The sequence below is a fragment of the Enhydra lutris genome, unplaced genomic scaffold (genome assembly GCF_002288905.1).
Source record: "Enhydra lutris kenyoni isolate GAN:26980312 unplaced genomic scaffold, ASM228890v2 scaffoldscaffold5, whole genome shotgun sequence".
NCBI classification, from domain to species: domain Eukaryota; kingdom Metazoa; phylum Chordata; class Mammalia; order Carnivora; family Mustelidae; genus Enhydra; species Enhydra lutris.
In genome coordinates this window covers 1377596-1403192 of record NW_019154089.1, presented here as the reverse complement: position 1 = coordinate 1403192, position 25597 = coordinate 1377596, and the positions used below count along the sequence as shown (strand labels likewise).

General features: G+C 57.3%; 1 protein-coding gene across 1 annotated transcript in view; it reads left to right on the top strand.

Moving 5' to 3' along the window:
* LOC111141163 (CXXC finger protein 5) overlaps nucleotides 1–23510 on the top strand; it is a 36140-nt gene extending 12630 nt beyond the window's left edge. Inside the window, exons 2-3 of the mRNA XM_022493528.1 lie at nucleotides 19781–20859; nucleotides 22448–23510. Coding sequence (XP_022349236.1) covers nucleotides 19951–20859; nucleotides 22448–22492 — 954 coding nt within the window. The 5' untranslated portion in view covers nucleotides 19781–19950 and the 3' untranslated portion in view covers nucleotides 22493–23510. The remainder of the gene's footprint in view (nucleotides 1–19780; nucleotides 20860–22447) is intronic.
* Nucleotides 23511–25597: the final 2087 nt, after the last annotated feature.

Below are 25597 nucleotides of genomic sequence, written 5' to 3'. Positions count from 1 at the left end.
CCCACCCACCCACTGGCTGGGCGGCCAGGCTGCGGGCTTGTCCCCTGAGGGGCAGCTTGCCTGGGCCTGGCGGCCGGCGGGACAGGCAAGATGACCCGATAGGCTTTTCCCAGCTCAGGTTTCGATGAAACAGGAACCGGAGCTGCAGCCTGGGCTGTGGGGGCCAGGGCAGCCGGAGCCGTGGGGGCCGGGGCTGCCTCCCCTAGCTCCCCCCTTCTCTCTGTGTTGCAGGCTCCCATTCTCCAAGGCTTGGGGAAGCTGCAGGTTATTTATCAAGCCAGCCTCCCTGCCGTGTCTGCCTGTGCCTCCCCTTACCTTACCCCCCCCACCCCCACCCTGCGCTGGCGGCCATGAGCCCAGCAGAGCAGGGTGAGCTGGGCGGGCAGGCGGCAGGATGAGCTCAGGAGACGTGAGTCACCCCATCCCCAGCAGCCCCACGAGGCCCTGCGGCCTGGCAGGCAGAGTGCGCTCACGCACTCCCCACACGGCACACCCCGGGGCACACGCTTGGGACAGACACGCTCACTTGGCGCACGTAGTTCCACATATCCCGGTGCACACAGCTCACACACACGGCTCAGGCCAGGTCACATAAGCCGTGGCCACCCCGGAAGCGTGATCATGCTTACACTCACAGCCTCTGGCAAACATGCAGGCAGATGGACATACATAGTCACATGTGGGCGTGCTGGACTCCCCAGAGGACCCCAGACCCCACTCCAGTCAAGCAGTTGTAGGTCTGCTCCATCCTCAGGCAGGAGCCCACAGCCACATGGTTCCCTAGGATTGGGCCCGGAGCACCAACACAGTGGAGCCTGGTCTGTGTGTGCACACACGTGTGCACGCACACACACAGCACAGCTGGGGCTCCACGTATCCACATCCCCCCCATTTAGGGTCACACGAAAGAGGCCTGATCCTTGGCCATGGAGAGTCAGCTGGATTTTAAGGTGCATGCCAGAACAGGGGTGTTTTCTGCCATTCCCCAGGCTGGCTTGGCCTTCTCTAGGGGAGGAGGTCCGAGTCTGGGCTTGAGAGTGTTAAACCCATCCTGCCCTCCAGGCTGGGGAACTCTGACCTGGGCAGAGTCGGTTGGGGGTAAGTGGGGGAGAGGTGCAGAGGAACCAGGAAGAGGAAAGGTCTGGAAAAGAAAATCTGTGGAAAATCAATTTTCCGCGGAGTGCCAAGTGGCCAGCTGCTGCCCCCACTGAGGGGGCCAGTTCCTTGGGAGATTGGGGGGTGCTGGAAATGGGGGAAGGGACCCCCTTGACCTAGTGGGCTGTGCCCCAGGACCCTGCCTGCTCACCCTGGCATGTGCGTTTCTCTGTTCCCTTGTCTCCCGTGTCTCTTATTATCTCCCCCACCTTGCATCCAGTACCCTGAGACTTAGAATTCAGACATATTTCCTGGTTCTTAGTCTACTGGCCTGCAAAATGGGTACAGAGCTGACCTGAATACAAGGAGGGGCTGGGCTGCTGGGTTGGTGGGATGCCCTCAGGGAGCCTGTAAGCTTCTGGGGCTTGCCTTCCCTGGACTGGGCAGAACTGAGGTCATACTTCTTTTTCCTACATTGAAGAAAACACCAGTTTTCAGGTGGGAGAATTAAGTCTGATGGGACTGACTTCATGGTTGTGAAGCCCTTTAGACACAGCCACCCAACATCCAGACCACAGATCATTCTGGGTCTGCAGGATTGAGAGAGCCCAGGGAGGTTCAAGGGACAGGTGACTGTTAAGGACTTGGGCCCGGGCTAGCTCCTTCACAAAGGCTTAGACAGTGGTCAGGGAGGGGAGAGGGACCCAGGCATCCTGAAGTAAACAAACAGCAGTGGCCAGTCAGGAGGACTGGATGTCCCCTGAGCCTTGGACTCTGGAGTTGGACAGGCTTAGGCTCCAAACTTGGCTTGGTCACTGCCTACTTTGCAATCATGGGCCACTCTGACCTCACTTTTGCCACCTATAAAATGGGTATGAGCCTTATCTGTGTCTCAGAGCTGCAGGACTTAAAGTAGGTGGTGGGGTGTGGTTCTCACTATGTCACACCTGGATCTCCAGGTGAGTCCGGACCTCCTCCCGACCTGACTGCTCCACCAAAGCTGGACTCCTTAATTAGCTGTTTTGGATTTAGCCTTCTTCTTTTTGTTGTTGTTGTTGTTGTTTGTTTGTTTGTTTTTTAAAGATTTTTATTTATTTGACAGACAGATCACAATTAGGCAGAGAGGCAGGCAGAGGGAGAGAGAGGAGGAGGCAGGCTCCCTGCTGAGCAGAGAGCCCGATGTGAGGCGATCCCAGGACCCTGGGATCATGACCTGAACCGAAGGCAGAGGCTTTAACCACTGAGCCACCCAGGCGCCCCTGGATTTAGCCTTCTTGAGGGCTCTTCTCAGCTGGGAGTGCTGAGGTGAGGAAGTGAAGAGGCTGACCCTGGGGCTGCAGGGAGGAGGAAGCATGGGAATGGGTTGGATCCAGGGAGAGGAATGTGGAGTCCTTGGTTGTCTGGACATTCCAGAAGGGCTTTACAATATGGGAGGAAACAGAGCCACCTGTAGTTCTCGGGTATTCTCAGTTCCCCAACCCCTCAGTATGCAAGGCCACAAGTTAGACTCAGCAGGGACTTCCAGGTGCCAAATGAGTTCTTTGCAGTGTGGTGAGGGGCCTGGCACACACGCGTGTGAAAGGGCGGTTGGGACCATTGGAGATGGAAGGAGCGCTGACATAGAGCAGGCTGTGCTGGGGCCTAGGGTGGAGGGAGGTTGGCAGGATGTATAGGTGGGTTCTTCCTATGGTCAGAAGAGGTATGCGAGCTGGGACAGCTGAGTGCTGCCCTCCTTGCAAACCTCAGACCTCTACCATACGCTGGTCTCCCCCTGTGTACCTGCTGGGAAGAGGGTGGGGGAGGAGTGCTCTCCACTGGGCTGGGGAAACTGAAGCACAGGGATTGGCTCAGACTCAAAGGCAAACAGTGACAGAAGCGGGGCCACAACCGAGGTTACCTAGCACCTCTGGCTTGGACTGTCCTTGCCATTCTTTTGCTGCCTGGTGATGGCAGTAAAAATAATAACAGCCATCATTTCTTGAGCGCTTTCTGTATGCCGCGCTGCACTGGGAACTTAGGTCCTCTCTAGAACCTTGACAAGGGTGGGGCTGTCATTGGGTGCATTTCACAGACCATGGAATGGGCTTAGCAAGGTCAGGCAACTCCTCTGAGGTCACCTAGGCTGAGGGCTACAGAGGAAACCAGATTCCAAAGCCCACTTGGACTTTATGATCCGAATCTGTGCCTTAGGGCAGGCGTGGTGGGGTGGGGGTCCTACCCATCCTCCATAATCACATGATGAGTAATACTCCTAGTTGCGCCAGCCTCCTCCCCACTTGTGCCCAGCCCCAGACTGTCCTGGGGACCTCTGCTTTCTCAGGGCACTCCCTAGGTTTGGGCCCAAGGTCCTTGGGACTGCTGACTCCTTAGGCCTTGGAAGGGTGAGCCTCCCACATGCATTGGGAGTGGGGTAGGGGCTCAGGGGATGCACGGGGGAGCAGACTGAGACCCCTTAGGGTTTGGGGGAGCTCCTTACAGATAAGTTCTGGGAAACTCAGTTGCTAGGGTTGAGGGAGCCACTTAGGGGCCGGGTCAGGGTCTTATACCTCTCCCCTCCCCCAACCTCCCACCTTCTTAGGGGCTCCTTTCCCCTCTCAGGAGCCCTGCACAGAGTCGTTGAGAAAGTGCCCTTGAGCTGGGGATACCTTCTTCCATACACAGGGACAGCCCCAGTGGTGACCCCAGTCAGTGTGCCTGTTAGCCAGAGATAGCACCAGGCACAGTGTGACACTAGGTCGGGGCTCACTAGAGGTCACTGAGTCAGGTTTGTGTTCTGGAACTAAGTACTGGTCTCACATGGAGGGGCATACTCTCTGGGTTTAGGGTCCCAGACTGTGTGGCAAGTCACTTCCCTTTTCTGGTCTCAGTTTCGGCATCTGTGAAGTGACAGAGAGTCTGCCGGGCACCTTCTCTGGGGAGGGGGTAAGTCAGACACACCCACATGCTGTCGCCTGGTGTTCCGAGGTCCCCCATGCACAGGGTTCCTGCAGGCCGCACACTAGCCACGGGGGTGGAGGGATCCAGAGTCGGACCAGCCTGGATTTCAGTCTCACTTTCACCATTCACACTCACTCCCTGCCTCGGCCCGGAGCCTCAGTGTCCTCATCTGTGAGATGGGTGGACCATGGTGCTTACCTCTGTAGGCCGCTGTGGGAGTGAAACAAGGTAGTGTGGACAGAGCACCTGGCACAGTTTCTGTTGAAGGTGTTGACAGTGGAACCCCTGCATATACCCTGAGCTGTCCTCTTGGTTGCTGTCCACCCCCCCAACCCCAGTCCTCAGGGATTCTGGGAATGAGACAGCGCCAGTCTGCTGGCTCAGCCAGCTTGGCCACTGACCTTCAGAGCACCCAGGCTGTCAAGGCCGCCTGCCTGCCTGCCTGCCTGCCTGCTGGGCAGGCAAGGAGGGGCGCCAGCCATTTCCTCGCCCGATGCTACCCGCCCCTGCTCCCACTCTCCTCTCCCTCTCTGCGCCTGTGTGTGAGCTAATTAATCTCAGCCCCTTTGGGAAATTAGAACGCTGCAGCCGCGGCCTTCTCAGCCTCACAGTGCCTGTGCTGCTACTGGGCCCTGCCAAGACCCACCGTGGTTTGGGGGCACGGGGAGGGGGATGGGGGCAGCAGGATGAGCTGGGCAGCCCTGAGTCTCCCTGAGCCCCCTCACCTCCTGACTTGGGGTAGGGGTGGGCTCTGGCTTCTCTGCTCTCTCCCCTTCCGGACAGCAGGCAGTTGCTTTGCAGGGGTGAAACCCAACCCCCAGCACCTCCATACCCTGGTCCTGCGGCTGGTGTGGTCATCTCTCACCCCACATTCAATCTCATGGAGGGGTCCTCTGGCCTGCCCAATGCGGGCTGATGGAGATAGATGTAATTATGGAATTTTGCTTGGGAAATTAATTTGAAAAAGTTAATTAATTGGTAGTTCCGGAGGTGGCAGGCTCCACGCCCCACCAGTCCTAGTGACGTCAGTGCTGACCTGCCTGAGACGTGCTGCTTCCTGGGCAGGCTGGGGAGAGGGACCCCAGTGACCCAGTTGGGCAGTCCTGGTGCAGCAGGCAGACGCACATTGAGGAGGAAGAGGCAGACTAGTCTCCTTCCCCAGAGTGGGCCCCTGGGAAGTGTTGATTGGACCTGCTGGGTGAACTTGGGCATTCTGAGAACTCAGCCACTTGTTAGCATGTTCGACAAGCCATTGACAAGCTTCTGTGTACCAACTGCAGTGCCTCAAGTGCCCGCAGCCCGCGCAGACAGCTGAATGTTGTGTCCACTGTTTACAAATCCCTTTTTTCAAAACCTCTAAACTTCTGCACAAAGGGTTCAAGGGACAGTATAGGTCCCTTGTGCAGATACAGCAAATGAGGCCCAGAGAAGCTGTGACTTGCCCAGCTCTTCAGCTCTGTCCTCCAGCAGGGCTGGTGTAGGGGGTGTACAAAGCTTCGGCTCCTTCCCAGGGGAGGAATGCTCCCACAGGCAGCCCCTCCTCAAGTGTGGGTGGTAGGGGCCTTAAAGTTGACTTTGTTCCCAAAGAAGAGAAGGGGGCCCGCTCACCAACCCTGGCGCCCCCGTACCATTGTGCCTCCTCCCCCCACCCTACCATCAGACATTTGTGTTGTCCTTTGTGTTCAAGTAGGGGCTTCCTCCACCATCCCCCCAATCCTTGCAGTGACCCAGTTGTGTGAGGCAGGAGGTCCTATGCCCCAGGGATTCCTAGGGTACATAGGGACCCCATTCCTAGGACTTCATGGCAGGGCCCTTGACCACAAGAATGACCAAGTTCTAGTGTCTGGAGAAGTGTGGGCTCTGTACAGGCTTTGTCCAGACTGAGGTAGGGTCAGGGCTGGGGCAAGAGGTGGCCATCTATAAAATAGGGAAAATGGAAGCCTTATGGGCCCCTAGGACAGGTCAGGGGTACTGACCTGCAGGAGGCCAGCAAGGTGAGGAACATGGGCTTGCAAGAGGTTTGGACCTGGGTTCCTCCATGCTGTGTGGCCTTAGTCAGGCCTTCGCTTTTCTGAGATATTTCCCTCATCTGCGAAATGGGGATGATCACATAAGCCCACTCAGAGGGCTGTGGTGAGGCCCAAGGAGGTGTAATCACTTGAAGTGCATGTCCTTGGTACCAGGCTGGGTGGGAGAGCAGGGAGCCAGTGGGACTGGGCTGTCGCCAGGGCCTAAGGCCAGCAGGGTTTCTTTGGTGGGGAATCTGGTGCACGTAGTTGGGGCAGAGGAGCTAGAGGACTGGCAAGGAGGTGATACTTGGGGGAGGCCCCCAAGAGCCAACAGCTAGCAGCCCAGAGCCCTGGGGCCCTCTAGGGGGAGTCATTCCGAACCGCATTAACTCCCTGATGGGTTAAGCACCTTACCTCAGGACGTCCCCGGGGGTCCAGGTGGGCCCGGAAGTCCATTGTGTAAGCCTCACCTCTCTTAGTTTTTCAGAATAAAAGTGACCATCCCGGGCAGGATGAGCTGGGCATTTTTGCATCCCACATCACTCTGAGGTGGTCGGTAGTTCTGAATTTCTTCAAGGTCTGATTCTAGACGTGGGTTTAAGCAGGCCACGCCCATTCCCTGAGCCTCACGTGTAAGATGGGTATAGGTCAGAAGGGAGCAGCTTTGTCTGCCCACCTCACCTCCAAGAACTTCTGGCACTTCTGTCCTGCACATTAGGCCCTCAGCATGGGCTGAGTGCTCAGGGCCCTCTGTACAGACTGTTAAGCCCTTATGTGTGTCTGTCCATCTTTCCCCTAGACTGGGCATTCCCTGAGGGTAGGATCTGTGACATCTCTGCTTCCATGCCTAGCTCGAAGTTACTACTAGATGGGGATTGTAGGGCTCCTGTTTTCCTGTTTTACAGATAGACCAGTTAAAGCCCTGTGAGGACATTGCTCAGCCAAGGCCAACATTGCCTTTTGAGGAGCAGAGCTAACTTGGCCTGGGTGGGTGTGTGGTTGCTGGTGGTGCATCCTGGGGTCTTTTTGTAGGCCCTGGGTACCTTCCCTGACTTCTCTCGAGACCCACCTGGCAGGCAGCATTCCCACGCTCCAGCCTTGAGCCCTGTACTCCTGATAGCCGGGAGGGAGGAGTTCTGGCATGAGAGTGTCAGAGGGCAGACCGCAAGGTCTCCAAGCCTCAGTCTCTTCATCTGTAAAATAGGAGTCTTGATACTTCTCTGTGGCGGTGCTTGGAGGTGGGAGAGTGGTTAAAAAAAAAAATAATAATAACGCATTTGTTCTTTCCTCCATGCCTGGAACTTAGTAAGAACTCCTTAAGTGTTCACTGTGGTTATTATTATTGTTGACACTGTTACTGTGTTATCATTACATTATTATTCATGCTCCCAGGGCCCCAGCAGCTGCAGTGGCTCTGGGCCTGGACACAGAGCTGGGTCTGCAGAGAAGGAGTTACAGTTTCTAATTAGTGCCCCAAGGAGAGGGCCTGGGTTTTTATTTTCGCTGGAGGATCCCACCTGCCCAAGGCTTCCCCGGTCCCTGTCATCCCCTCCCCAGCCTCAGGTAGGGGGCCTGGCTCCAGGCAAAAGCCTCCCCAAATTTCCCTTGCCACCCCTCCACCCCCCACCCCCCGACCCCCGCGGCCTGGCAGACCTCCGGGGCCATGAATCATTTATGAGGCAAAAATGAAACCAATTAAGGACAAACTTTGAAAGCCTCTAATTGCTGCGCCTGGTGGCACCGAGGAATGAGGGGAGGCAGGCCTGCTCGGTGCGGAATCTCCTTGGCCTGGTCCTTCCCAGGCCGCCCGTCCCAACGCGTCTCAGGGCGCCGCGTCCTCCCGGCTCCCCGCCGCCTCCCGGCCGGCCGCGGACGTGCCTGCGCGGCTCTGGCTGCGGCGTCTGCCGCCCCGGCGCCCGCCCGGGTCCCAGGCCGACTAATTAGGCCCAGCTCCCCTCCCCGCGCCGCCCGCTCCAGGCCCGAGGTGATGGCGGCTGTTCCTGCCGTTCTGGGGCCTGTGCCCCAGAGCTGGCCGCGTTTCTCCTGGCGGGAGCCAGCTCTGCTTGCCTGGCTTAACCCGGCTGAGCCCAGGACGCCCTGTCCCTGAACTGGGAGGCTGGGGCGCCCCCACGTCCCCACGGTGGGGTCCCGGCGTGCGGAGGCTGCCGAAGGTGCTGGGGCACATGGTTGGACAGTCGCATTCAGTCTCAGGGAGAGAGAGACGCTCTTAGAGATGGGGGAGGGGGGTTGCGGAGTGGTGGCTGATGAGAGAGGGAAGCTGGGAGATGCAGGGGAAGGGGTTGGGGGGGGTGGGTACTGAGCTCCTGAGGTGTTGCACCCTCCCCGGGGAATCCAGTTCCTCCTCAGCTTTGTCAGGAACGCAGTGACCTTATGCAGATTCCTTAGCCTTAGTTTCCCTATTTGTAAACTCTTAGGACAGACCAATTTTCTCCAGGATTTGGGATTTGCGGAACTGCGCTCTCTACACCCCTACTTCTCTCTCTCTCTCTCTCTCTCTTCCTCTCTCTCTCTCTCTCATGAGCTGGGAGAGGGTGGAGGTCAGGGTCTGGAGTGTGGACCCAGCAGGGTCCATCTCACTGCCATGAGCTATGGGCACGAGTAACCAGCCTGCTCACTGTGCTGAGGGCCAGGCAGGCCCTGGGCACTCAGGCACGTTGTTTGCTGAAACCAAATTTCTGTGCTTGTGTTTTTCCATAATTATATTAGCAGGTGGGATTTTTTCCTCGGGGAGGCAGTGGGAGGGGGAGCGTCGTGGCAGTGTCCCCGCCTGCTCTGAGCGTGAGCTCACACTCAGCTCTGCCCGCCCGCCTGTAATGATTTTTTAATTATGCAGCCAGTGCTCGGAATTGTTAATCCGCCTCCAGCCCAGCATCCCCTCCTGTAGCTCACACCCAGGCCCGCATGGGTGTCCCCAGAGTGGTGGTGCCCAGCCTGGTGTCCATCGCTGAGGCCGCAGACCACCACCACAGTGGGAGAGAGAGTAGGCCTGGAAGGGCCCGCAGGGGCGGCTCGGCTCCATATGCGTGTGACAGAACTTGGAGGTGGTGGGTCCTGTGGCTTTCTTTGTCCTCCTTCCCTCCTTTGGCCCCAGCGTGGCTTACATCCTCTAGGACAGCTGTGGCTCTGGAAGGGGGCAGGGGAGTGATCGGAGCCCACCCCTGAGTGGTGTGGCCACACCCATTTCAGGGACATCAGCCTGACTCTCCAGCCTTGTGTGACCCCAAGGACACATACAAGTATGATCTTTGTCTCTGTCGCACACACACAGTCACACTCTGCTTCCCTTCTGCACACACACTCAGCCTCACAGTGACACAAGCACAATGGCACGCTCTGTGTTTCGTACAAATGTAGCCACACCTGAGGACTGGGGTGCCCTCGAGAGACCACAGTGCTGCCTCCAGTGCCCTGCCCCCACTCCCTTGCCTCTGTACCCCCCCCCACAACTGGGACGCCCTCTGAGGCCGCCCTTCTCCTGCCTGGTGGGGTGGCTGCCTGTGGCTGGGGCCTGCCTGGACATCCATCGACCTGGCCTGGGGGAGGTGGCAGGGGGTGGAGGGTGTTCTCTAGCACCGTGGCGAGGCTCCTCTCCAGGCGCCCAGCTGTGGCATCTGTCAAGGTCAGATAGCGACTCCGGAACCAACCGGCTCGGCCCCATGGCCCCTCTCGCCTCATTATTTTTGTGTTCCGGGGCTGCGGCGACACCTCCCTCCTTCCTCCTCAACCTCCTGCCTCTTGCTGCCTCCCCCACGCCTCTGCAGGGAGGGCCTGCAGTCTGGGGGCTTTTGTTTTCCAGTTTTTTCCATACTCAGGCCAGGCGGGCGGGTAGACGCTGGTCAGAGCTGTTCCGTCTTGAACAGCAGACAGGCAAGGAAGGTGACTCCCTCGTGGCTGGGACAGGCTTTCGGCTGATGGAACCCTAGGTTGGTTTCTCAGGGGGACAGACTGAACGTGGGTGGAGCCCAGCCCCCACCACAGCCCCGGCACACCTGTGGGCAGCTTCCTGTTTCCATAGGGGCCCCAGCACCTGGCATCAGTTCCTGTCTGCACCATCCGCATCCCAATTGGGCCCCACACTTGCACCTCAGAACCCCCAGAAGCCCTGATACAACTCAACAGTGTGTGCATACACACACTGGTAAACACGTGGCAACAGTGTGTTGACGCTCGTGGACCAGAAGAACCCACAAAAATCCAGCCTTCATGTAAACCACTGTAGCATACACATATGCACACTCAGGCATGTACTTAATATCCGGGGGTGTAGCTAGCACACATTCCACGTGCACACATGAGGAGGTCACACAAAGACCTTCTCCTGTACTGGCATATAAGCCCTGTGAATACATCAGTGTTCCAACCCACAGGGTGCTGTCTGAGTCTGCACATACACCTGGGCACACCCACAGCCCCCACCGCAGACACACACACACACACACTCGTGCATGTAGCGTGTACACTATCTGACGCACCTTTTAAGTGGACACAACACAGATCTCCTAGTTGGTGGTGGTGCTCCTCACCGTATGCACTTTAGCCAGAGTTCACTCCCTGAGGCCCAGTGTTCTGTGAGCACATTTATACCACCCAAGGGGCTTTTGTCCCTGACATGCTGAAGGGAGCCTGAGGCCTCCCCCTTGATGTGCTCTGTCCAGGGAGCCCCCGGAGAGTGGGAAATGGCGGTTGACAGATGGACTGTCCTACCATCCTGGCCAGCCTCTTTATGTACACCAACCTGGGCCCAGTAACACCCAGATGGAGGGAGAGGTGGGGTTCCAGGTACTTTGGGGGGACTTGTGGGTTCTGGCAGAGAGGCAGGCTCAGGGGGATGGCCTCTCAGGTTCTCTCTGGGTCCCTGCCCACCACTAGCCCCCAGTCAGGGTGTGTAAGTGTGGGGAGTGTGAGACGTGGGCAGACTCTGGGCTCCCCAGAGTCTCTGGGGTAGGCCTGGCCATCCACCCCCTTCCGCCGCCAGCTATGGACCGCTGTGACCACCCTTGAGAGGGGGAGCTGGAGGGTTAGCAGTGACAGGGCCCCTCACGCCCCCCCCCCAGGAAACTCAAAACCCCGGGCCAGACGCGGGTGGCGGCTTGGGGCAGGCACAAAGACGGCCTCTGTGCGGCCCGGCTGGGCTGCCCACAGGATTCTGGGGGAGGAGGCAGGAGCCGGTTTCCGTCCCATTCTGCTTCCTGCGGAGGCCGCCGGAATGCCCGGAGCTCTGGCCCAGCCTGGCCCGTCCGGCCCACCCGCAGCCCCTTCCCCTCTCTTTTCCTGGGCCTTAGGGTACAGCTGCAGACTTCCCTGCAACAGTGCTGTCACATGTTTTGCCCAGAGCCCAAGAGCCGCCCACCCCAGAACCCCTAGGCTGGGCTGAACTGGACCTCAACCTCCCGCCATGATTCCCCTTTCCCGGTCCCTCAGAGCCTTGGCCAGTGTTGGAGAGCCGGGCCTTGGAGTCACACAGACCTGGTTTCAAATCCTGCCTTTGCTGCTTATTGACCTTGTGACCTTCTGCAGGTGACTTGACTTCCCTGAGTCTCAGTGGCCTCATCTGTACATGGGTGACAATACTAGTTAAAGACTTACGGAAGAAATTCAGTGAGAAGATGTGTGTAAATTAGCACAATACTGGTAGAGTGAGTGTGCAACACGAGGGTCTGTGATTATCATGTTCTCTGGGGAGATGATAGCACTGGGAAGGACCTAGATGCCCCTCTCCCCAACAGGCCTCATAGGGTCTCAGCCCCAGGACCTGTTCAAAACCTTCTCTCCAGACTTCAGTTTCCATGTCTGCAAATCACTTCATGGGCAGATTCAGGTCCTCTGGGATTTGTGGGGTTGGAGGGGGTCACCATCTGGAGTCTTTTTTCTTGTGACTCTACTGTTTTCCTCATGGACCCCTCAGGGATCACAATGGGGTGAGGAATAAGAACTGTGCTCCATTTTACAGATGGGAAACTGAGGCTCACTATGGGGAAGGAAGGGCACAGTCAGATCAACAGGAAGAGACGAGATGGAGCCACAAACCTAGATGTTAGAATTCTGGTCCCCTGAATTGTCCTGTTAACACCCTTGCTCCTCACACACAAGCCCTGAAAGGACAGATCCCCCCTCTTCTAATTCCTTGGCCCAATTATCTCTGAACTAGCTTTCCTCCCCTGTCCACCAGGAGGGAGATCCTAAGTTAGTGCGTGGCCCTGACCCCAGGTTGATGTCAGCTCAGATATTACTTTGGGAAACATTAGCCTAGATCCAGAGGGTCGCCATTGGAGAGGGCAACCCTTTTCCCTGCCTCACAACTGCTTATCGAATTCCTTGCTCTAAATGGGCCAATCATCATCCTCCTTCAGAAGGTGTGTAGGAAGATACAGTGAGACAAGGCATCCAGCGTCTGGCACTCAGGAAGTCCTCCTTCCTTAACATAGTAACTTATCCTCCTGGTTCCATGTTGCATCTAGAGAAACAGACTCAGAGGCCATATGCCAAGGTCACCCAGAGGAAAGGGCCTTCCTGATCCTTTGACTATTGTAGAGAGGGAACCTGGCCTGACTGAGGTGCCTGGTGGGGAAGCTTTTGTCTTTATCAGAGGTGTCCCAGATCACTCCCTAGGGCCCCAGGTTGGGGCATACCTCCTGGCTGGGGCCTCAGTGTTCCTTTCCATAACATGGGCTGACCCCCTCCAACTGTTTTTTGGGAGCTCTGTAAGGGAGAATAGAGCCCCATGGACTCCTGGGTTTTTCTTTAGCATGTTTCCTTCTTCAGGCAATAGGGTTGTGTCTGCCTTAGGTGGAGGGTTCTAAGAGGGTCAGGGAAGTGGGATTCTAGCCCCCTGTTCTGTCTTAGGGAGATTCTAATAGTGTTGAGGGCAGGCCTTGCCCCAGGCCATCTACTGGGTATTAGTAGTGGTCAGTGTGTGCTCCTGTGTGTTCATCTGTAGTTGGAGATGTGCCCTGTGCTTTCGGGTAAGGACTGTCTTTCTCCCATTTCCAAGAGCAATGTCTCCATGTGCATCGCCTTGGGCCTGAGTGGAGCTTCTTTCCCCTTCTGGAAAGTCCCTAGGCTGAATCATGGAAATCAGAGATGACGCCCCCACCCCCCGCCTCCCCAGCTTGCTCAGCCTCAGCTCAGTTCAGGCACCAGAGCCTGTGGTCTGTTCTCTTCATCACCACTGGCTTGCCCACCATCCGTCTGTCCATCTCAACTCCCTTGGAGGCCAAGAAGACCAGCCACCATTGTGGGTGTAGGGTCATGAAGAGGGTGTAACAGGAATGTCAGAAGTGCACAGGGAGGGGCGCCTGGGTGGCTCACTGGGTGAAGCCTCTGCCTTAGGCTCAGGTCATGATCTCAGGATCCTAGGATCAAGCCCTGCGTCGGGCTACCTGCTCTGTGGGGAGCCTGCTTCCCCCTCTCCCCCCACCTGCCTCTCTGCCTACTTGTGATCTCTCTCTCTCTGTCAAATAAGTAAATAAAATCTTAAAAAAAAAAAAAGTGCACAGGGAAGTTAGGGAGGTGTGTGAAGAGCTAGATGGAGTGTGCAAGTTGGCAGTGCTGGCCCACCCGGACAATGGCAGAATGGTGTGCCGTGCTAGGCCGCTGGCTTGGGATCCTCAAGGACCCACTGGAATGCACCTTCCTCCAGGAAACCTTCCCTCAGCAGGAAGGACGGCTGGAAGTTTGTTCTAGCCAGCGAAGGAGCAAGAGAGGGATGGCACCTTGCTCAGACCCTGCCCTTGGCTATGGTGGTGATGTAGCACAACTCTGTAAACTTATTAAAAATCATTGAATTGTACGCTTATAAATGGATAAATTTTATAGTGTGTAAACCATGCCTCAGTAAAGCTGTTTTAAAAAAATCCTACCCTTGGCCTCAATGCCCTGCCCACTTGGGACCCTGCCAGCCTCACGACCATACCTCACACCCTCTTCCCCATTTTTTTTTTTTAAAGTAAACTCTACCCTCAACGTGGGGCTCAAACTCCCCACCCTGAGATCAAAAGTCCCACGTTCCACTGCGTGCTCTCCCAACTGAGCCGGCCGGGCTCCCCTCTTCCTCTTTTCTTTTCTTTTTTTTTTTTTTTAAGATATTATTTATTTATTTGACAGACAGAGATCACAAGTAGGCAGAGAGAGAGAGTAGGAAGCAGGCTCCCTGCTGAGCAGAGAGCCTGATGCGGGGCTCGATCCCAGGACCCTGGGATCATGACCTGAGCTGAAGGCAGCGGCTCAACCCACTGAGCCACCCAGGCGCCCCCTCTTCCTCTTTTCTTAAGAACTATTTCAGGCTCATGTCCCCTTTGGTAACCTCCCCTCCTCTTTAAGTCACAGGCTAGCAGTTCCTTCTTTCAGAAAGGCCTCCAGTGCTCCATTTGGTCGCCTTCCCGCGCTCATTTCATATTGGTTCATGTGACCATTGGCCCAGCCCTTGTGTGCTCCTTCCTGGGCAGTGCCCAGTCCAAATCCTCCACTGTCTCCCCAGTACTGCAGGGCATGGGGCTGCTGTTGGTTAATCAGGAGGAGGGGACGGGTGCAACTGAACATCTAGAACATCTCACTGTGGGCCACCTGTGTGCATGTCTGTGTGCGGACATCCCTACCCCCCACCCCCAGGCCTCTTCCCCCACTGCTTCCCCCAGCACCATCCCTCCCCCCCACCCCCAGGCCTCTTCCCCCACTGCTGTCTGGCCTGAAGAGCTCAGGCTCTGTCTGGGGGGTGTGTCCTGGTTCCCCTGGGGCTCAGGGTGGAGTGAGGGCATTACCATCACCTGTGGTGACCTCATTGACAGCTGGTATTATGACGTCGCTGGCCCAGCATTCCGGGTTCCTGCCTGGGCATCTCCAAGCCCCCCAGGTGAAGACACTCCCCTGGGGTCTGTGACAACTTGCCCCCCATCCACATAAAGGTGACAGGCACGGTAACAACCCGGTGGGGGGGCAGTCTTGGGACAGATGGGTCACCGTGTCCTGGGCTTCTTTGTCAGTTGCATAGGTAGAGCAAAGGTGGTCACACAGCAGAGTGACTCATACTTGGGCTCTGGGTTCAAATTCTAACCAGTCATTTGACCTTGGCCTGACAGTTTTATCTTCTTTGAGCCTCAATTTCCTCGCCTGTGAAACCGCTTAATAGTTCTCTTTTTTCCTTTCTTCTTAATATATTTATTTATTTATTGGTTTGACAGAGTGAGAGAGCAGAAGTAGGCAGAGCAGCAGGCAGAGGGAGAGGGAGCCCCAATTCGGGGCTCGATCCTAGGACCCTGGGATCATGACCTGAGCTGAAGGCAGAGGCTTAACCCACTGAGCCACCCAGGCGCCCTTGCTTAATAGTTTCTATTTCCCAGGTTTCCATGTAAAGCTTAGGAGCACAGGGCAGGAGGATACAGTCAGTGCTCACTAAATGCTTACTGATAGGTTTACTTAGTTAATGGAACTCTGAGGTCACTTGGTGCTGGGAGCTGGTTGGAGAGGGGTGGCTCTGTGTCTTCTGCGGCTGGCTTGAACCTGGGAGGCAGGGGGATGGTCCCAGTGTCAGGAGAGTGGCTCCAGCTTTGCCTACCTGTCTTCTCATCTTAGCCAGGGAGCTAGCGCCCATAGGAGGTTGGGGCCCGAGGCCAGGCCCTGAGGCCAAGAACCCATTGACCCTCAGCCTCCTCCCTATCAGTCTCTGCTTTGCAGCCTTGGGCCAGAGTGGGCTGGGGTCCACCTGGCCCCTGCCTTCCTCTCAGAGCCATGGGCATGTCCAACTGCTTTCTCTTGGTCCCCAGGCCCCTGAGTCTAGGATTCTCCTCGGCGCTATTTCCATGTCTGTCAGACCCTCAAGTCTCCAAGCTGGGCTAGGAGCCTTGGATCTCTCTGAGCCCAGTCCCTCTGTTTTCTGCTTCCGTGAGGCTCTGTTCTCTAACCTTGACCCTTTGCCCTGTCCTCTCCAAGTCCCTCTTTCTCTGACCCGCCCCTCAAGTTCTCTGTCTCATGATCCTCTATCTGCACCACCTGTCTCTGTTCTTCTGCCGTCGTGTCCCCCTCTGCCCCCCAGCTCTCAGGACTGGTTCCCCCTTCAACCCCCCTCCCTCTGCTCTGTCCCCGCCCGTCAGCCCCTGGTCCCAGCTCCCGGCCGGCCCGGCTCCTGCATGGACAAAGGGGTCCTTTGTGGGCTGACCGCGGCTGGCAGGGCGGCGGGGCGCTGGCTCCGCATTGCTGATGAAACGGAGCCCTTTGTTGTCCCTCCTCAGGCGCAGTATTTCTTTTTGGGGGCTGGATGCGTTCCTGGCAGGGCCGATGATGGATGCGCCCGCCGCCGCCCGCCTGCCCGCCAGCTTTCCCTCCCGCTCATTCCCGCTCCGCTTCAACGCAACCCCAGCTCCTCCCCTGCTGCCTGGGCACTGCCAGGCCCTTCCTGGTTTGGGAGGGGGCTGCTGTGTGCCTTGCAGTAGAGGGCTGGCGCCTGGGAGAAAGAAGGTCTTATGTCCTTCCCTACCTTGAGTAGGGCAAACAAACCCTGTGGTCACTGGTCCACTGGGACCAGATCATCAGCTTTTCCCAGGGTCTAAAGGAGAAAGATGAGCCAGATATAGGGGCAAATTTGGAACAAGCTTAGAGACCGGGCCTTGGGACTAAATAGATGTTGGTATCTGCCCCACTCTGGGGTTTGAAGACAGAAGTTCACCTGGGTGCCAGTCCCCCTTGTTTACTCCCCACCTTCTGCAGCTGGGAAACCAGCGTCTGCCTGCAACACCTGTTTGATGACATATCACGTCCTCTGCTCCATAGCTCAGTAGGTCCCAGGACCCTGAGGGGCTGGGAGAGGGAAGTTCCTGAGGAAGGACAGAAAAAGAAAAAGAAAAGAAAAGAAACGATCGGAGAGATTCAAAGAAGGGCCAGAGCTAAACAGAATATGAGGTTTGGTCCCTACTACAAGACTCAGGATGGAGACAAAAGCAGATAGACTGAGCCAGAGCTCCGGCCCTGAACGCAGTCCCCACAGTCCCCGTGTTGGAGGGAGCTGACTTCTAATTGACCTGCCCGCCCTGCACACCCAGCCAGATCCCGGAGCCGGGAGGGGGGAGGGAGGAGAGCAAGAGCGGCGTTAATGCAGCTATCGATTTCTGCCACCAGCCAGCAGGCCACAGAGGCGGGGACACAGAGGGGGGCTAGGGCGCAAGCTGCTCCCCTCCCCGCCCCTCTCCCACCTCTCCAACCCAAGGGCTCCTGCCTTCTCCTGTCTTTGCTCACCGGGTCTGGGCCTGCGGGCACCCTGTGCTCCAGGACAGAGTATTTGAGCTCAGATGGGGTGACGGTTGTTGGCCTTAGTCTCCGACACCTAGCCAGGATCACTGCTGTCTAGAAGGGTGCTGATTTCTGAAGGAGGGTCTCAAGAGCCACCCTGGGCTTAGGCATTAGCAGGTGAGACGGAGCATAGCTATCTTACATGAGCCTCTTCCTCTTAGTACAACACTGACCTCTGTAGTACCCCCAGCCCAGCCTGACACCCTGCCAGGTCCTCCTGGGTTTGACCTGGGAATATGCCAGCTGGTCCACCCTTCCTTACCACCCATCTACCTTCACTAGGAAGGGGTGTACATGGGGCCATTGCCCTCTAGGGAAAGGCAGGGAGCATCTGGCTCTCTGCTGAAGCCTGCCATCTTTGTCTCACTCAGATGGAGCTTTTCCTTCTCCTACACTTGCTTCTCCTTGTGGCCACTCCTTAGCAATCCCAGAGCAGGGAGCCCTGACGGCTCAGGGCCTCAGTTTCCTCCTCTGGAAGTGCAGAAGGTTGGACTACATGACCTCCCAGGGACCAGGCCCTGGCTGAGTCCTGTGACTTGGGGGATGGTGGGGTTGCCTGGGGACAAAGATGTATGTGTGCCGCCCCCAAGGCTAGGGCGGGACAGGCCCAGCCAGATGTGCACCTCCCCCTTGAGCCACCAGCTGCTCAATCTGGGCCCTCTTCTCCAGTCTTCTCCCCCTCCCCCCCAGGGTTGCTGGGCCACAGCAGGCAGGCAGGCAGGGAAGGGACCTTAGAGAGCCAGGACTGATGAGGAATCTGCCACTCCACTCCTTCTGGACAGTTCCTTCCAGAGTTCTTGGCCAAGGAGCCTGGCCAAGGAGCCCTTAATCCTGGGGCTTGAGCAGAGCATGCTTGTCCTAGGAAGGGGCACCTCAGAAATGTGGTTGTGGCCAAAGAATAGACTCTGTTCCCTGGAGGGTAACACCCACTCTCATTCCCAGCCTGCACCAGCCAGAGGCCCCTCCTGCCCACAGCCTGCCCCTGGGCTCTCACTGGGACCTCATCCCAGACCCATCTGGGAGCCAGGCTGAAGCACAGCAGGGAAGCCTGAGTAGAGACAAGAGTGGGGTCTGAGGTAGTGATGACTGTTTTTGAGAGTGAGGAGGAAGCGTGTGTCAATATGTGCACAGCATGTCCCCCTACTCTTACAGGAGATGGCTTATCCTGTGGCACAGTGCTGCCTGCCCTCTATCAGGAGGATACATGCTCCTTGAAATAAGGATTCTGTGCTCTATTTGGCAACCTCTTAAAGTCAGTTTCCTTTCCTTGCAGGACTTGTCAGAGCCTTGAGATAATCCATATGTATTTAGGAATTGACAAATGAGAGCCTGAGAGCAGCTTCCCAGACTACTTTTTTTTTTTTAAGATTTATTTATTTACTTTAGAGAGCGAGCACGCATAGTAGGAGCACAAGCAGGCGGAGGGGCAAAGGGAGAGACTCTCAAGCAGCCTCTCTGCTGAGCGCAGAGCCCGGCAGGGCTGTATCCCAGGATCCTGAGAGCGTGACCTAAGCCGAAATCAAGAGTCAGACCCCGCCCCCACCGCCCCCAACTGAGCCACCCAGGCATTGATTTCTGGTCTACACCTTCAAACTTTGCAGAGGCTGTACCAAATCCTTTTGTAGATGGGTCAGAGAAGGAAGATTAGGAAGCGGAAGGTGACTCTGTAACCTTCTGAGGTTAACAGACATTTCCAGTTCTTTCCTACCCCTCCAGCCCAGGAAGAACTGGCCAGAGATCTGAGCTGTACAGATCCGAGCTGAGCCTCTGCCATGACACTTGGTAACTGTATATTCATGGCCAGTTCTAACCCTTGTGTAAAATAGCCACTACTACGAAATGTGCTTGTGAGTCTTTTTTTTAAGATTTCATTTGACAGAGAGAGATCACAAGTAGGCAGAGAGGCAGGCAGAGAGAGAGGAGGAAGCAAGCTCCCCACTGAGCAGAGAGCCCGATGCGGGGCTCAATCCCAGGACCCTGAGATCATGACCTGAGCCGAAGGCAGAGGCTTTAACCCACTGAGCCACCCAGGCGCCCCGTGCTTGTGAGTCTTAACTGAAATAGTACAGAGAGGGGCATCTGGGTGGCTCAGTCAGTTAAGCGTTTGACTGGAGTTTAGCTCAGGTCATGATCTCAGGGTTGTGGGATCGAGCCCCACATGGGGCCCCGTGCTCAGCTCGTCCCTCTCCCTGTGCTCCTCTCTCCGCTCATGCTCGCTCGCTTTCTCTCTGTCTCCTTCTGTCTCTCTAAATAAAATCTTGGGGGAAAAAAAAAAACCAGTACATGTAAAAAATACCTAACCATGTTGGGTCCAGCGCGTGATAAATGCCCAGCAGGGCTTGCATCTGTTAAAATGGCAATATTGTGGCTAGTCCTGGTGGGGATGTGGGGGAAGGAGATGCTTACCTCCACCCTGACCCTGTGCCCTCTTGTCCTGACAGAGTGAAGACCCTCCACGTGGACAGCTGACCATGTGCCTGCCCTGAGCAGCAGGGCCCACCAGGCATCTCAGTTGTGGGCAGCCGGGCCGGCCCCCGACCGCGGCCCCCCCCCCCCCCCGCAGTTGGCAGCCCCCCGCCCCCAGCAGTGGGCTCTGGGCCTCGGCCCCACCATGTCGAGCCTTGGCAGTAGCCCCCAGGACAGTGGTGGCAGCAGCAGCAGCAACACCGGTGGCAGCAGCGGCCCCAAGGCAGGAGGGGCCGACAAGAGCACAGCGGTGGCCGCAGCCGCACCAGCCTCAGTGGCCGCGGAGGACGCGCCGCCCCCCGAGCGTCGGAACAAGAGCGGCATCATCAGCGAACCCCTCAACAAGAGCCTGCGCCGCTCCCGCCCTCTCTCCCACTACTCCTCCTTTGGGGGCAGTGGTGGCAGCGGCGGCAGCATGATGGGCAGCGAGGCCGCTGAGAAGGCTGCCGCCGCTGCCGCGGCCGCCTCCCTGTTGGCCAATGGGCACGACCTGGCGGCGGCCATGGCCGTGGACAAAAGCAACCCTACCTCAAAGCACAAAAGTGGTGCTGTGGCCAGCCTGCTGAGCAAGGCAGAACGGGCCACGGAGCTGGCAGCCGAGGGACAGCTGACGCTGCAGCAGTTCGCGCAGTCCACGGAGATGCTGAAGCGCGTGGTGCAGGAGCACCTTCCGCTGATGAGCGAGGCGGGTGCGGGCCTGCCCGACATGGAGGCTGTGGCAGGTGCTGAGGCCCTCAACGGCCAGTCCGACTTCCCCTACCTGGGCGCCTTCCCCATCAACCCGGGCCTCTTCATCATGACCCCGGCCGGCGTGTTCCTGGCCGAGAGCGCGCTGCACATGGCCGGCCTGGCCGAGTACCCCATGCAGGGAGAGCTGGCCTCCGCCATCAGCTCGGGCAAGAAGAAGCGGAAACGCTGCGGCATGTGCGCGCCCTGCCGGCGACGCATCAACTGCGAGCAGTGCAGCAGTTGTAGGAACCGAAAGACTGGCCATCAGATTTGCAAATTCAGAAAATGTGAGGAACTCAAAAAGAAGCCTTCCGCTGCTCTGGAGGTAACGACGCCTTAGAGGGAGGTGTGTGGGCTCCTGTGTCTGGCCGGCAGTCTGAACCCAGCCCCGCCCCACCCCCGGCCCTACTTTTCCTGCCTGGGCCAGTGTCTGGGGGCCGCTCAGCCAGTCGACCCCTGGGCCCAGGGGTTCTGGAACAGGCTCCCAGACACCAGTTCACCACCCAGAAAGTCAGAGCCACATCTTGAGATCTCAGTAGGTCGTAGTTCACAAGGCAGGCAGCAGGTTCCAGGTGGGGGCCTGGCCTTTGCAGCCAGGCCTGGGGATTCTGAACCCCTTCCTGGAGTTTTGGGCCAGCCATTGAGGTTTCCTTATAGGTCCAAGTATCTGACTCTCAGATGTGTCCTAAAGCTTTCAGTCCGTGCCCTGAGATTCTGGGGCTCTCCCTTGTCCCACTTGAAGGGTTCTGTCCTGTGGACCATGTGGCTTTTAAGGGTAAGCCCTTCACTCACCCCTTCAGAGCCCAGCCTTTCCCCTAAGGCCACCCTGGTGCTCATTGGCCTGAGGCCAGGAAGAACCCTGTGTCTAGGTATGTCATTGACAGAAATCGGGTTTTGGGGGGGCCTCAAGGTCAGTCTGGCTGCGTAGGTAAAACGGCCAGGGGTCCTGTGGGCCTAGGGTGAGGGGGTGGCTGTGATCCTGGGGTATGGGCCAGGCCTGTCCACTTTGGCATGATTGGCTTTGTGGGGAAATCACCACATAGCCACACGGTCAAGGCCAAGGCAGCCCAAACAGGAAGGGGCTTAGAACAGGCAGAAGGGTTCCCATGCTGCTTTCTCTCCACCCTCATGGCAGAGCTTGTCCCTGTGCCCCCAGCCGTGGCAGTCTAGTGGTGGTGCCAGGCCTGGGTACAAAAGCATCTTTTCAGCCTGCTGTCCCAGCCCCGGCCCCGCCCCTCTATGAGTGGGCCGGACGCAAATGTTCAGAATGGTTGGAAAATAATAATGACATCCCAGCTGTGGCTGCTACCCACCCGCAGGCCCCAGACCTCATATATCTGCTCTTCTGCCCAGAGAACACACCTATATGCACACAAAGGCACCCGCTGACATCTCATGTGGACACACACACACAGACACACCCCTCCCCGCCCAGTCCAGTCTTAGCTATAGATGTAGCCTCTTACTTAACACAGCCAATATCCTTCCTCACCACCCCGGCTGCACACACTACTACCCACTGTAGCACAGCTCAAGGCGCACATCCATACAGGCCTCCAGTGCGCACGCTCCCTGCTAATTCAACAGAACCACGCACACAGCCCCCTGATGCACCATAGCCACCTGGCGCTCGTGGCCTTTGGACCAGGGGATTGGGTTTTCCTGTTTGGAAGCAGGGTTCCTGGACACAGTGGCTCAGGTGGCCTCAGGGTGCTCCGGGCCCTCCAGCAGCCCCGCGGGCCAAGCCTTCTTCTCTGGCCCGGTCAGGATGGCAGGACCTCCATGGGGTGGCTGCCTTTTACTCCAGGCCCGTCCCTCCGCCATGAGGCCGTCCACGGGGGAGCGTCTTTGCACCAGGTCCCGCCGGACCCTGACTGAACTCTCTCCTTGTTTTTGTCTCCCGCCCCCGCCAGAAGGTGATGCTTCCGACGGGAGCTGCCTTCCGGTGGTTTCAGTGACGGCGGCGGGAACCCAAAGCTGCCCTCTCCGTGCAATGTCACTGCTCGTGTGGTCTCCGGCAAGGGATTCGGGCGAAGACAAATGGATGCACCCGTCTTTAGAACCAAAAATATTCTCTCACAGATTTCATTCCTGTTTTTATATATATATTTTTTGTTGTCGTTTTAACATCTCCACGTCCCTAGTATAAAAAGAAAAAGGAAAAAAAAAATTTTAACTGCTTTTTCGGAAGAACAACAACAACAACAACAAAAAAGAGGTAGAGACGAACCTATAAAGTACCAAGACTTCCTGGGCAAAGAATGGACAATCAGTTTCCTTCCTGTGTCGATGTCGATGTTGTCTGTGCAGGAGATGCGGTTTTTGTGTAGAGAATGTAAATTTTCTGTAACCTTTTGAAATCTAGTTACTAATAAGCACTACTGTAATTTAGCACAGTTTAACTCCACCCTCATTTAAACTTCCTTTGATTCTTTCCGACCATGAAATAGTGCATAGTTTGCCTGGAGAATCCACTCACGTTTATAAAGAGAATGTCGATGGCGCCGTACCGAAGTCCCTCTGTATCCATCCACGCGTGCAGAGCTGCAGCCAGGAGCTCGTTGCGGGGGGGGGGGGGGGAGGTGCGGGGGTGGGGGCAGCCCACCCACTCCCAGGCTGCCTACGCTGTACTCCCGGTCCCCAGAAGGGATCCCCACCCCGACGATGATTTTGCGGAAATGAAAATTCAGTTCCTTTCTCCGTTGAGATCTGGGGAGCCCATGTCTCGATATTTCTGATCCTGGCTACTGCCCTTAGAGAAAATAAGTCCTTTTTTTCTGGTCTTGCTGATGGCCACAGAAGAAAGGGCTTCTTCGCGTGGCCCCCTGCCGGTGGGTGTGGGTGCCCCGGGGGGCCCCCTGCTGCCTGGGCCCCCTTGCCCACGGCCAGCTTCCTGCTGATGAACATGCTGTTTGTATTGTTTTAGGAAACCAGGCTGTTTTGTGAATAAAACAAATGCATGTTTGTGTCACGAAGCACCACCGCTGGCTTCTTGCTCTCCGGTTTGGGGGGCTGGCTTGGGGGCTGTTGCTGGGCAGGGGTGATGTGGAGCCACCTGGGAAAGGAAGAAGGATGGCCCCGGGACATGGAGAGTCTGGGATCTCTTGGGGAGTTCGGGCCTGGCAGATCCTGAAAGGGGGTCAAGCAGGAACAGCCAGCCCAGCTGGCATGGTAGAAGTGCTGTTAATCTGGAAATGGCTGGTTCTGGAACATTCTCGCCTGCCTGATTATACCCCCTACCTCAGAACCCAGACCTCCAGGGACCTTCACTTACCTGGGGCCACCTCCTCTATTTACCTAAGTCAGCAGGGCCTGGCCAGTACGGAGCAGCCAGCAGGACCAGAGCTGCCTGTTCGATCGCTTGCTTGCTTTCTTGCAGGGATCTGTTACTCCCCCAACCACTGAGGTGATCCCCAGGGAACAGTTTTAACCCCGATTTGTGGGGGCCTGACTGTGCCCAGAATGCACACAGAAACACCCCTACCCTGCCATACCCCTCTTTGGGCCTGAGGGCGGCTGGACTGAAGCTGGGGCAGTGTGGGGGGGTATCCTTGGCTCCAGTTCTTGAGCGACTTTCCCCACCCCCAGAAAGTTTGTTGGCGCAAGGTCGTCTGCGACCTCGGGGGCCAGATGTCTGGGGAAATCACCACAGAGCCACATGGTCTAGGTCAAGGCAGCCTGAACAGGAAGGGGTGACAGCTGCGTGGCCCCCACCCCTGCACATCACAGAGGCCGGTCTGCAGGCTGAGACCCATCATCTACTTGACGGGCAGACATTCTTCCCACCCAGCTGCCCCGGAGCCTGGCTGAGATGGAAGCTAGACGGGAAGAAGGACTTCCTGACAATGGTAGGGGCCTTCCTTCAGGTGGGTGAGGGCTTTTTGGGGTTAGGGAAGGGGCAGCTTGTGAAGGGGAGTGGGCAGTGGTCTGGGGAAGATGGTCTGCCTCTGCTGTTGTTCTCTGGAGGAGAAAAAGCAGCCCATATGGGGTGGGGGCTCCGACCCCCACCCCCTTCCCAGTGTCACAAGCTCCCTTGGAGCACCAGGAGCCCGGCAGCCTGGCCTGGCACAGTGGGGGCAGGCGGGGGTGGTGGGAGGCAGCTTTCAACTCCCGCTCTGCCTGGGAAAAATTCCCTTTCATGTGGCTGCCTGTGATCTCTCCAGGCGGTTCTGCCGAAGGGGGGCGTCCAGCAGGGAGTGGGGGGAGGCCTTGCTGCCAGGGGCACCCTCATCCTCCACCCCCCACCCCCGCACAAGGCAAACTGCAGCACCTCTAGGTCCTGCAATGGGCAGGGAGGGTCTTCCTGGGGGACGGCTGGGTGGGAAGCCTGGCCAGCAGGGGGCACCCAGGCAGGAGGCCCCTGCCTGCCCCCGCCCTGCTGCTGGCAGCACACAGGCTGCAGATGGCCTCGGCCAGCCCTCATTGGCATGCCTACAGGTGTGGGGTGGATGGCTCCAGTGCCAGCCCAGAGGGGGTTGCTGTGACTCAGCCAGCCTGGACCTTTTTAGTGTGCCAGCCCACAGCCCGGCCATGGCTCCTGGGCCTACCCCTCAGCACGCAAGCCTGAAGGTGGAAGCCCCTCACCACTTGCAATTTGGCCTCTGCTTGTGGAAGTGGGAGGCCATCCCCTCTGTGTGCAGGAGGGCCTAGCTGGGGTGGGGATGGCTGTGGGCTGAACACATGATGAGACCTTAGTCCCCTCATCTGAGAAATGGGGACAGTAATGGTCTCTCTTCCATAAAGTTGCCTGAGGATGAAATGAGATCACTCTAGAGAAGGGCCCGGCTCATCATAAGCAGTCAGTTAAATGGCAGCTGGTGTTGCTAATTTTAAAGCTATTCACCTGAATCTCACCAAGGTGCCCCCCACCCGCTACCCAGGGTACGGGTCCTCTCTAAAGCCCTGGCGCCTCACCTTCCACTCCCTGGGCTAGTGGCCGCCCCATCCCCCAGCGGGCTCCAGCCCTGGCCAGACCTGCTCCAGCACGTCTGTTTCTAACCACTTCTGGCTCACTGTCCCTGAATCTCTCTACTGATGGTCTCTGTTGGTCTCTGACGTTCTTC